General features: G+C 36.9%; 1 protein-coding gene across 3 annotated transcripts in view; it reads right to left on the reverse strand.

Annotated features, from left to right (window-relative positions):
• Positions 1 to 13,332, reverse strand: part of LOC138330326 (uncharacterized) — a 69,462-nt gene that overhangs the window by 13,023 nt on the left and 43,107 nt on the right. For all 3 annotated transcript variants that reach the window (XM_069277867.1, XM_069277869.1, XM_069277868.1), the window contains exons 29-44: positions 12,218 to 12,435; positions 11,532 to 11,637; positions 8,283 to 8,399; positions 7,803 to 7,935; positions 6,714 to 6,897; positions 5,506 to 5,782; positions 4,612 to 4,798; positions 3,961 to 4,172; positions 3,436 to 3,665; positions 3,141 to 3,294; positions 2,852 to 3,030; positions 2,251 to 2,394; positions 1,556 to 1,730; positions 910 to 1,030; positions 473 to 594; positions 118 to 260 (exon numbers count right to left, since the gene is read on the reverse strand). In XM_069277867.1, coding sequence (XP_069133968.1) covers positions 118 to 260; positions 473 to 594; positions 910 to 1,030; positions 1,556 to 1,730; positions 2,251 to 2,394; positions 2,852 to 3,030; positions 3,141 to 3,294; positions 3,436 to 3,665; positions 3,961 to 4,172; positions 4,612 to 4,798; positions 5,506 to 5,782; positions 6,714 to 6,897; positions 7,803 to 7,935; positions 8,283 to 8,399; positions 11,532 to 11,637; positions 12,218 to 12,435 — 2,702 coding nt within the window. The remainder of the gene's footprint in view (positions 1 to 117; positions 261 to 472; positions 595 to 909; positions 1,031 to 1,555; positions 1,731 to 2,250; positions 2,395 to 2,851; positions 3,031 to 3,140; positions 3,295 to 3,435; positions 3,666 to 3,960; positions 4,173 to 4,611; positions 4,799 to 5,505; positions 5,783 to 6,713; positions 6,898 to 7,802; positions 7,936 to 8,282; positions 8,400 to 11,531; positions 11,638 to 12,217; positions 12,436 to 13,332) is intronic.

Genomic DNA, 13,332 nt, shown 5'->3' on the forward strand with positions numbered 1-13,332 from the left:
GCAATTTAAAATTCTCCATAGGGAAGTATTATAGGCATTTAGGAAAAACCCTGAAGTGTAATACACAAAATTACCGAAGTTTACCGAAGTTTACCGAACATCACAGCAAATACTTACCGCACTTCCTCGTATAATTGTTGGTGTGGGTGCTGTGGTCATGATTGTTACGCCCGGCGATTTGTAAATCGCATAGACGTCAGGTGCGTACCACACCCTGATGTAAAAGGAGTATTTTATCCCCTCAGATAGAATAGGTTTTTCTGTGAAAGACAAACGTTAACTTTTAAAGTTTATATTCTGGCGTTATAAAAGTATTTTCTTTAATCTACAACGAAGGAACAAACTAGAAATGTTGGGGATATTAATATCCATGCTTTCAAGTTCATAGTAAGATGAGACGGGAGAGATTTTGCTAACACTATTCCCATCTTCATTCATCGTCAAGTACATAAGACATGCTCTGTATACATACCTCGAGACAACAAAAACAAGTGCCAATTATTTCGCCCTGCATCGTGCCAAACTCTCTCATCGGCTTGGTGAAAAACTCCCTCCGGTAAATCTAAGAACTCATAGCCAATACTCCATTCAAACCTGAAAAATAAATTATCCAACATTTTTGACGATTTCATTACTGTCACAGCGAAGGTCAGGGGAGACTGTAGACTCACTTGTCTCATAATCAGAAAGGAGTTTTATCCCAAAGACAAAATATTAAATCCGTACAGTAGTCAGCCTATGTAGGTAAGAATTGACTTTACTTCATGCATTTGTGTGTGTAACGTCATATCTTTCAATATCAGACAACATAATTTTGCCAAAAATATAATGACAATCGACGCCAACATACAAGGGGAGATAACTATGTAATATCCAGATACGTAATATTAAGACTTCGACTGTACTTACCAGAGGGGTACCAAGCCTTTGAAGTTTGAGATCTGCCATGACGCTCCGATTCCTATATTGGTAGCCGTGTACGAATCCACTCCACCAAAATCAGTAATTATCAGGGCAGAATTTGGATTATCTGTAGTATTCAATAGTCAAACAGGATTGTCAGAGAGGTCACATTATTAAGTGATATTTCCTAGGTCCCCCTCCTCAATTGAGGAGTAGGACAATGGTTTGGAATGCACTGAGAGCCAAAACTACCCTTACGGGGTTGGCTTACAATGTATAAGCTAATGACAGTCGTCAATTCATAACATATACATAAAAAGTTATCCACTAAACTGGTATTACGGTAAGTTAAGCGTAGAAATTGTTTTATTTTCTGCGATGTTTCTTGTAGAACAGTTAGAAAGAAAACTCTTGATTAATTCACGTCATATTCATGATCACACAGTTGTGTGAACGCAAAACATTACCTTTCATAAATTTCACAGATTTTCTTTTTTTATTATTTTTTATTAAGATTAATATAATTATAGAGGAGGTTTATCCATGTTGTTTTTATTGAACATGTACAAATGGTTTTCGTAAATGCTTTCTAAACAGAAAACGGATATTATTATTGACCATTGCTCACGACATTGCCATTGCATATGCTAACCTTGCGACGTGTAGTTGGTACATGGATCTAAATGGCTGTATGGACACACATTGTCCTGAGGGGCACACACACAGTGACCCAGACACGAGTAGGCATCACAGCGACGAACCAACTCCAGACCGCCACCAGGAATCATGCGAAACATCGAGTGAATAATAGGACTTCTCAAGCCAACCTGTGAATAGATACCATCCTGCGTCAACGTTCATCCATTCTAAAACTATGACACGTCACCAACTACTGAACTATAGTCAGCAATATAAAACAGGCAAATTTATGTAGGTTGTAATCCAGAAGATAACTATATGTACAAGTGAAATTGTGTAGAAAAGTTGAAAATATTTGAAACGTTATTAAAATTTATTCTTGCATACATTTGTCATCTGATAAAAATAGCTAACAACACGAAAACAGAACAGTGTGGCGAACCAAGGTTTCCTAGCAAATGTTTCAAGAGCATTTCTGTTACCTAGACCCACCTAGTATGAAGTTCCAGTGCCTCTTAGTAATAGAGAGAAAGCTATTGACAAATATACATCAAAGGTCAAAATAAAGGATAAAAAGATATGGTTTAGGTTGTCCACAACATACTGCCTTAGAGACATATTTCTGTGCAGTGGATCTGACATACCATCAGAAATCTTTTATTTTGGAGATAGAATTATACAGATGATTTGTATCCCATTTATACATACGTTGTTCTCAGCCCACATGTGTATAAAGAGGGTACCCGAGGCCTTAGTGAGATCCTGAGTATCTATCTTAGCACTCTGTATGCGTCCTTCTTCATACTCCTCGGTTATGTTACTATGGGCTATATTGGCTGGTGATCCCGAGTGCTACAAGTCAAATAATTAATACATCACAACAATAGCTCAAAACCCAGTAATTTGTAGACATCTTCCAGCTTTATAAGGATTTTTAGGCTGCTTACCAGTTGAGCAGTACCTGTTTCTGCAGGGGCTGTACCCCCAAGCAGACCATGGTAGTCAAAGTCAATATGGTTCTTAGTATTCATCAATTTTCTTCCTTGCAGAATTAGGAACATAGCATCCTCTGTATATATTAACCACCCTGAATATTTAAGGATTAAATACAATAATTTTTCGTTGATGCTGTTTTTTATACAAAGACCAAGACAACGTGGTAATATCGTTCTACTTCTTATTTGTTCAAAATCCAATGAACCATTTTATTGAAACCTGAAGCGAACTACTAATGTACAGACATCATAACATATGACATCACATATTTCCCCAATTATATGGCATTGAACAATTTTCCAAATCTACTTACCTTGTTTAAGTCATCATTCATGTAGGAGCTGCCAACATTGATGAAATAATACACAACTTCTGAATGGAGATCAGCGAATCCGACCCAGGACAGATATAGAGCACGACTCGTCCAGGTCATCGAATTAGGAACATGGCGATTGATTGGTGATGCATGATTCGTTTTGATGGAAAACATTCCTGGAACAATCACGAATAGATTAAATTTGTGACATTTCTGAAAAATAGTGTTGATAGATTATGATGGAGGCAAAAATACCATATTATAATGTCTTATTGATGCTACGTACCTCTGGTCGGAGGTGTACTGTCTACAAAGATAGGGTCAGACTCGGACTCCGAACATATCCCGGCACCGTTACAAACAATGAGATTCACGTAATAGTGGATTCCGTCGTGAAGTTCAAGGCCAGTGAAAGTGTAGTCTCGTAAAATTCCATTAACCTTTTCAAAGAAATGAAAGAATTTTTCACTACAAATTAAGTGTAACCATAACAAACATAGTCCATCCAATTGGAAGGAAGATGTTAACGAGTTTCATACAATGATGGCAATTTTTTTTATATTTCTGTTGTTCTTACCTACCTTTATAGGGAACGGCTGGAATTCTCCATTCCTGTGGGCCTTTATAGAAAGATATTGTCGCTCGATGTGAGATTCGTCGTCCTTAGCCGTCCATATGACCTTGAAGGTGTCCCTAAGGGTCAATGTGCCGGGTTTTATCACACCCAAATCTCCAGATAACACTGGTTTAGTGATTTCTGGCGCAGTTATATCCACTGTGAAACCATTGGACACAATGTCTACATGAAACCCTGGAACAAATAGATTTCAATGTAATGGCTATTCTAAGGCTGGATTTAACTCACTTAGTTGTAAGCCCGGACTGTATTGTAATTTAAACTGTGAACTTTGTCTGTGACAAAGACATGTATATGATAGATGTAACTGTGATGTAGATTAACACGTAACCTTTAATTCTTTAATTGTGATGCATATTTACCTGGAACTGTGATGTACCTGTAAACTTTAAATGTAATGTAGATTTACCTCTAAGCTCTTTCTGTGGTGTGGATTAACCTGTAAGCACAAACTATGATGTAGAGTTACCTGCTTTGTTGTATGCTCGGACTGTAATGTATATAGACTGGCCTACAGGTAGAGGACTGGACAGAGCTGGATTAGTGACCACCTCAGACAAGTGCAAGATTTCTTTCCCCATCACATCATCAGATCCTCGGGCAGTCCCAGCCCACCATTCGTAATGGTCAAGGCCACACTGAGGGTCTGAAAACCCATACCATTTGGCTCCAATGTACGTCCTACAAACGAAACATACTCTAATGATAACTGATACATTTTGGATGGTGTACATCTTTTTGCCAAAATTCTTCCTAAATCGGTAAACTATTAATCAACTATTAATTTCTCAGTAAAGGTAGTACATGAATTTGGAAATAAATCATTAGGCCAATTGTTTGATATATTAGGAACAACATCGATTTACCATTTGCAAATAAATGTAAGCATAAAAAGTTCCTGATACTTTTTCCTATGACTTATCTGTACCTCGAGATGATTAGATTCAACTGCTCTTCCAACAGCCTCGGAGCAATTATATACTTTTTGAAGTTGGAGCAAACATAGCTTTATTTGAACTTGATCACAAAATCGTCCGCAAACAACCATTTTTTATCATTTCTGTAACTACCATTTCTTTGACTATTTTTTAATGATAATGTTGATGACTTGCTGACTCACTGTATGGCCTGGTAATGGATGTCCGTTGAGTAAGCGCCATCTTGTACTACGCCGGCTGTCGGGGGACTGTTGTCAAGGACGATACCGTCAGACGTGACCGAGGAACAGAGATCGGCGGTATTACAGGCCGTTACTGTGGTGTAATAGGTGACACCGACTCCAAGGTGTTTCATTGACAGGTTAAACTCTGTAAAACATAATCATTATCATCATAATAGTATCATCATCATTATTGTATCCTCATCATCATCATCATCATCAATGTATCAACATCATCATTATCATCAATGTATCAACATCATCATCATCATCATCATTATTGTATCCTCATCATCATCATCATTATTGTATCCTCATCATCATCATCATTATCATCATCATCATTATTGTATCTTCATCATCATCATCATCAATGTATCAACATCATCATTATCATCATCATCATCATTATTGTATCATCATCATCATCATCATCATCATCAATGTATCAACATCATCATTATCATCATCATCATCATCATCACCACCACCACTACCATCAACATTATCATAATTATCATCATCATCATCTTTTTACTAAGCATTATCATCATCATCTCATATCATCATCATCAAATTTTTAAATTTCGAATTCATTTTCAATGTAAACTTTTCATTTTCATCTCAATGCAGAATAATGACATTATGAGTGTCGATTGCACCGTGGAAAATATTATCTCATCCAATTTAATTCTGCAGCTTTGGTCTCATATTAAGACCTTTATAGAATTTAACATCTGAACAAATCTTGCTGATTTGAATCTGAATTTGGAGACAGACAATTTTTAACATTCAGAGGCTATGGTTTTGTTTACATGTATTTGGTTATTTTTGTATTTTTCAGTGTGTACTTACGATTTGTGATGCCAACAGCCTGCATCTCGAGTACATCCTGACAGCCTGGACACGTACCGATACCCACAAAATACTCAGCTATGTTGGAGTGGGCATCGTGGAAACCTTCCCAGAATGCAGCTAGATACGTCCTTTCGATCTGGAAGTCCCGGTCCAACTGATTGGGAGGGTGGTCGTCCGGATTGCCATCGTAAACATGGCCCGTGATGGGAGGAGTAAGATCGACAGTTACAGCCCAGGACGAGGCTTGGGAATATAACCCAGCTTCATTGTATGCCTGGAAAATGTCAAATACACCCTTGTTGTGTCTAGTGCACCTCATAGCATGTCCAATATAAGACATTTAGAGTAAAATTTTACAATAACCAGGCATCTTCAGAATTGTCTGTCGCGACTCAGTCATTCTTTATCATTATAAATCCAGAAACATATATAGATAGAGATTGGAAACTCCTTCTTTGTCTTTGTTGACAGGCAGAGGGACCTCCGGTTTATAGGCATATTGCCTTGGCTAACTACTTTTAAGTGTATTCTTTTAAACATGATATTTTTGCACCAACACAAAGTTTAAACATTATATCGTGGTTTGACGTGATCAGTTTTCCCGATTGATGTTACTTAATATGATTTTTGAAAGCACGAAAATAAGCAATTTTACCTTGTTTTTCGAAAATCAGGCATTCAAAACCGGAAGTGTGTTTTGTTTTATTAATAAATAAGTTAAAATATTATTTTTTCTATCCAAAATCGTACTCAAACCATCTGAAAATTACTGAACTTTTACAACATATCAAAGTTATTCTTTTATATTCAACTATTTAAGAGTTTATCTAAAAACCCCTAAGCACATACAGAGGTACATCTGCCGATCGTAAAATTGGAGGAGTTGCCAATCTCTATGTACATATGTTTCTGATAAATCTTATCTTGCAAAACAACTGCACGGAAGGGAAACTCCTTCCGAAAATAATACCACAATATTAATAATCTTATAATATTATAATCAATATTACTCATACCAGCCTACGCACATATTCAACCTTGCATAAATCTTCACCTTTAATGAAGGAGGGAAGTTACTGGTGGAAAGTAGAAGTAGATGTAATTGTCAACAAATATCTCAAAGAAACCCGATATAATCTTGAATATCAGCACTAGTTGATATTCTATTGACTGCTATCCTTTTGAATGTAAAAAAATATCCTTACCTTGACTGATATATAGTAAGCATGTCCTTCATGGAATTCTAAGACATTATTCTCGTCCTGTACGGCACATAGGACATCTCCGACATCGGTGTAGGCCATTATATCGTCATAACCTGGTTCTGACCCAACAGCCCACATGTACTTCTCTATTCCACTCTCAAGGTCACTGAACACTTCCGTCCAACTGTAAGCGTACATCAAACACATTGTATCAATGGCTGATAAACTGCTATGTGTATATGAAGGATGGAAAAACTTACTCAATATGGGCACAAAATGTGGCAAGAAGAGGCTTGCTGACAGTTATGTAAATTTTGAGGTCCCAATAGCAGAGTATCCCTATCCGTTATATTTAACATATGAAAAAGTGTTTTATTTCATGCCTGGGTGTTATTAATGCATTATTCTTTGTTCTACAGACTTCATGTTATTTTGAATAGATCTCAGCAACTTCATGTATATTGTTTTCTTAAAATAGTGTGACTAAAATGGAATTTTTCATACATATCATATGGCAACTTAAGTTTGCAAGAATGATCCTTCACAGAAAACTAAAAGTTTGCCTTCTGTACAGTTATTTATCATAAATTCACATCCATTTTTGGCACAGGGCTACCAGTTATACAATCTTTTTCTTCCCCTTATCTTTTCATGAGTGGTTTGTTTGTTTGTTCGATTATTTCAACGTCCTATTAACAACTATGGTCATGTAAGGACGGCCTCACATGTATGTAGTGTGTTGCGTATATGTTGTGAGAGGTGCATGTTTTGGGAGACTGCAGTATGTTCATGCTGTGTCTTCTTGTATAATGGAACTGTTGCCCTCTTTATAGTGCTGTAACACTGAAGCATGTCGTCGAAGACACCAAGCAACACACCCCACCCGGTCACATTATACTGACAACGAGTGAACCAGTCGTCCCACTCCCGTTTTGCTGAGCGCTAAGCAGGAGCAGAAACTACCACTCAGTAATTAATTACATTAACCCTCATAGGCCTCAATCACATCGTATAGTATACATAGGAGAGGGAATTGGATAGATTATGAATGACAGAGAAAACACAAAAAATCAGGAAAAACCATCTCACCAAGCTCTTACTCCTGTTCGTGAATTAAAGTGCCGATCGATGATGATTGGTTTGTCACTTTTTAGGGGCGGAGTCACATCCACGTAAACTGCGGGACTTATCTGCGTTGTGGTCCTTCCGACAAAGTCCATCGCTACAGCAAAAGATACATGTACAACTAGTAATACGGTATATTATTAAGTTGTAGTTCATTATACTTATGGCTAAAAAACGAATTAAAAGAAATAAGAGTATCCAAAGGTTTTCAAATAATTGTCCCAAAAATTTCAATAAGATTTCTAATTACTACCGTAACATGAACCTATTTGTTTCCTTTTCTTTTTACATTATTGACTCGGGAGATATCTTATGATGTATTGGAAACGAAATGCAATTGATTGTGAAATAGAGAATTGATTTTGTATAACACATACAAATTACAACTGGCTTCCAATCGATCCAATTCCACCAATATGACTACATATGGAGATGTATATGTACCTGTAACTGTAGCGTAGTACACCTGGCCGTTCTTCAGTTGTAAGCCATGGAAAGCAATGTGATTGGCTGTTCCTACATCAGTAAAGTCGACTAAATCATTTCCTCCTGCCGTTGTCCCTGTACAGAAATAATACGTCACATTATTAAACACCTTCATCTCCATCAGTCAACGGGGACTTTGGTTTGGTTTATTAAATAAAAGTTTTATTAACAGTCAAAGACGACCTTCCGTGTATGCGGTGTCTTACGTGTGTAAAATGCAAGGTGCATATTTGGGGAAACTGCGGTATATTCATGTTGTCTTCTTGTATAGTGGAACTCTTGCCCTATTAAATAGTGATATATCAATTCAGCATGCCACCAAACAGATGCGGCATATCCCACCCGGTCACAGAATACTTATAACCGGCAAACCAGTCGTCCCACTCCCGTTATGCCGAGCGCAAAGCAGGAGCAGAAGCTACCACTTTTATAGACTATGGTGTGTCTCTGCCATGGGACAGAACCTAGAGTCTACCTCACAGGGGTGGCATAGGAGACGTTACGAAAGAGATTTGATCCTAAATTTAGTCGCCTTTTACGATCATGTAATAGGACCAGCAGAAACAATTCTAACATCCCACCTGTATTCACTGTGACAGTGTATTTTATTAAAGAAAACTGGTTTGCAGTGACAAACAGTTTTTCTGAGAAAGAATCCTTATATAAGATGTTCGAGATAGAACCTAATATATTTTGATCTAGAAAGCCAAGAGAATTAAGATCCAAGATTTAATCGCCTTTTATGATTTGCAATGATATAACACACACAAATCTATCGGCCTGCTTGCAATGTAGGTGTTACACTTAACATGGACAATCCAGAAAATACTTAGTTTAGAAGTTACAATTTATTGAATGTGCCCTTATTTATCCCTGTCACCCAGTTGGTTTGAACCTATGATGCATTCATCTGAAGTATATCGTGTCCAAAACGAAATAACGAAATAGAGTGCTAAACACTACTCTGGAGTTTTGAACAGTTTTGGAGTTTGTTATAATAATTTTTTTTGATCTGGGTAACAACACAATTAGCATCCTCTTTTACGATTGCAGCTGATCATTAACAAAATTCCAACAATATACCTTCAATGTAGGTATCTCAACTATCGTGTTTTAAACATGGGAAAACAGGATGCTTAATGATTAGATGACACCATTCATTGGATATGACTTAGTTTACACATGTGACCACATCAAGTAGTTCACTTAGTAGTACTTTATCATGCAATCAAATCGTTGTAATTTTTTCAGCAAATTACCTTTTTAATGCTAAAATAGGACAAATGCTGAACTAGGTCACTATGACCTAATTTTTCAATTTTCCAAACTTCTGGACTGAACTCCACAAACCCATGATTTGTAGGCAAAAACTGCAAAACATTATTTCTATATTCAATTAATTAGGACTTTAACACTGAAAACGTCAATTTTCAACGTTTGACCTTTGACCCATGAATTTACAATGAGCCCACTTAATATCAGCATAGCACACAATATGCTGCTGACCCTAAGGTATCTTTATGCAAAATATTTTGAGTGGCCGTAAAATTGGCCAAACTTGATATCCCTCTTTTGGTATCTTAATATCGTGGCTACCTAGATCAAAATACTTTTATCATTCAACCATTTGATAGCTTGATATTGATGTTTAGAAATGAATATGGATCTTGACATGACCTGGATAAGATTATTGTACCCTAGGGTCACATTGGCTGGCTAATAGGAACAAATTTGGTCATATTCAATGATCGGTATGGTCTGTCAGCTAAACATCTTCTGGTTTTTCCATATTTAAGCAGCTTTGATTTATGTGAATCTCAAGCATCTACCTTGCAAAGAGGATATTTGAATTGTGTCTGCTGCCCCATTGCATGATATTGTAAAAGGCTACTAAAAATGATATGTTTATCTCATGGCTCCAGCAAGAACATCATGTATTCAACATTTGGTTACAGTGTGAAAGTGTAATTCTTTACAACAAAATTGGTTTGCAGTGACAGAAAGTGTTCTTGAAAATGTCTGTTTAGCATGAGACACAAATCCAATATATTTTCATCATAGTAGCCATGAGATTAAAGTCCAACATGTCGCCTTTTCGATCACGAATGGACAACATTTACATTTTTAACATTCTACTTGCAGTACATAAAACATAAATCAAACATAAATAGCTTCAAAACCTGCTTTAAACACGGAAAAGCAGAAGATGTTTAGTTGACAGACGATAACATTCATTGAATACGACATGATTTATGCCCGTCACTCAGTCCCTGAGACCTAGGATCTATTCATCTTAAATAAATCATATTAAAGTCCACATGCTGTGGACATCAATCTCAAGCTATCGAATATTTGGAAAATGAAAGTGATTTTGTCGTAAAACGGCCCAATGTATGATACCCCTCCTTCGTGTTCATATCACGTAGGATTTTATGAAACTCGTCTTCAAGATTTATATTTTGCTCGCCAAAGCTCATAAAAATAAAAAAACTTCTTAGACTCATTTCACAAAATTTCATGTGAAACGAACACTCGTTTAAAATCCTATAATTATCATACTTGTTGTACTGAATGGGTAGGGGCCATATTGTGGAAGGTAAAAGTTGTAATAGGAGAAAACTTGTAAGCTCCTAAATGGTTGGTATAAGCAGTGTACAGAGACACATTGTTATACAACAAACTATAAACTTTATTTTACTTAGATTGCAAAATAAGCTTTCCGACTTATACAAATCACTTTTGATGGCATGGATGTAAACCGGCTATGGGTGACCCCGACTTTTTCACATCCTTACCATACCGGCCAGCAATGTGAAAGGCGAACAACTTAATAACTACCCCATCCGATCAAAAATTACTATATATGTATTATTTATATTCCTGAAAAGCCATCATGAAATGGCGACGGCACTTGAGGAAGGTCGTTGAGTTCTATTTTTATATATAGTTCCCTGTAGGTTAGAGGTTTGTTTGTTTGTTTAATTATTTCAATGTCCTATTAACAGTCAGAGTCATGTAAGGACGACCTCCCATGTATGCAGTATGTAATACAGGTGCATGTTTTGGGAGACTGCGGTATATTCGTGTTATATCATCTTGTATTGTGAAACTGTTGACCTTTTTATAGTGCTATATCACTGAAGCATGCTGTCGAAGACACCAAGCAATACAACCCTTCCGGTCAAGGTCTAATGCTAAAGGCCTTACCTATGCTGACGTTGTAAGCCTGGATTCCTGTGGAATGGGATGTACTGCTCAACTCCTCTACATCCACAAACGTTTCCCAGTTCACATATATATCTGAAAGTGATGTCTGCAAAGGAAATACCGGTTTATATATTACTAAATGAAAGGCTATATGCAAATTTTTGACATTTTTATTTCTTTATGATTTTCATAACATTTTTATTGATACAATTCACAAAACCTCACATCACTATTAACTAAATTGTTGTGTATATTAAACTAGAGGAAATACATGACAATACAATATCAAACGTGATGTTGTATTGCTTCGTCTTTTAAACTTTAAACACAAATTGCCAAAAACTGGGTAGAGGGAAGAAGGAGAAAGGGGACGAGGAGAGATGGCAATGGGGGAAGGAGATGAAGGACAAGAGAGGTAGGGAGGAGACATGTAAGAGAAGGTTGAGAAGGGAAGAGGAAGGAGGAGATAGAGAGGGAGAAGAGGTGAAGCAGGAGACAGGGAGATGAAAAAGGGAGAGGGAGAAGAGGATGAGAAGAGAGGGATGGGGAAGAGGAGAGAGGAAAGGGAAAGAGAAGACAGGGAGCTGAAGGATGATAGCTGTGTGGAGGAGACATGGAGGAGAGAAAAAGGGAGAAGGAAGATAGAGAATGGACTCTAGAGGAGGTGAGAGAATGTAACATTTTACCTGGTACACTTTGCCAGGGACGTGTCCGATCCACACATTACCAGCGGTGGGTGGAGTCAGGTCGACTACCACGCCGTCACTACACTCACTGACGTCCGGGAGTGGCACATATCCCTTCTCCTGCTGTATGATTGTACTGTCAGCGTGTAGACATACAATATACCGTGATCCGTGCTGGAGAACCCCCGGACTAAACATGATGTTCACATATTCCTTATCTATAAAGAAAATACACCTCAGTAATGCTGTATGAAATTTATTCAATTTTGCAGTTGCTTATGGAAGCAGTTAGTCCAGTGTGTATGGAAAGATTTTTTTCCAATTTTATTTAAAATTGAAAAACTCTGTTGTCAATATATAATGTAATGACTATAAAAATGAGGATTAGTTATTATGACGATTGTGATAAATTATAATGGTAATGAGGATGATGATTATGATGATAATGATGATGATGATGATGGTGATGAGGATGAGAAGATGATGATGATGAGGATGAGATGATGATGATGATGATGATGATGATGATGGTGATGATGATGATGATGATGATGATGATGATGATGATGATGATGATGACGCCGACGACGACGACGATGATGATGATGATGGTGGTGGTGATGATGATGATGAAGCCGACGTGATGATGATGATGATGATGATGATAATGGTGATGAGGATGAGGATGAGCGATTATAGCAATAATGACGGATGGCCATGATGATGAGCGATGAAAATAATTATTAAAAATTATGAGTGAATGCGAACGATTAAAGGATTTGATTGGTGAAAATGATGATGAATGGCTTTGACTGATGAGAATGATAATTTTGAGTATATTGATGAGGATCGACTATGATTGATAAGTATGAGCTCCTAAGTGTAAATGAAAATGATTAGAATGATAATGAGTATAAGAAATAATGTGCATGATTAGAAAGTTTTTGTCTGTATCTATTACTGCTGTTGGACAAAATAAGTACAAAAAAGATGTAATGTAAAACAACTATCTTTCACTGCTACTAAATTTTGTGATTCCTATTTCAAACCATTTTTGAGGTTTATTTAAGTTTGAATGGAAATTTTTTTGTTAATTTAACTGTGCAAGAATTGTG

Source organism: Argopecten irradians, chromosome 8, assembly GCF_041381155.1.
Source record: "Argopecten irradians isolate NY chromosome 8, Ai_NY, whole genome shotgun sequence".
Taxonomy (NCBI): Eukaryota; Metazoa; Mollusca; class Bivalvia; order Pectinida; family Pectinidae; genus Argopecten; species Argopecten irradians.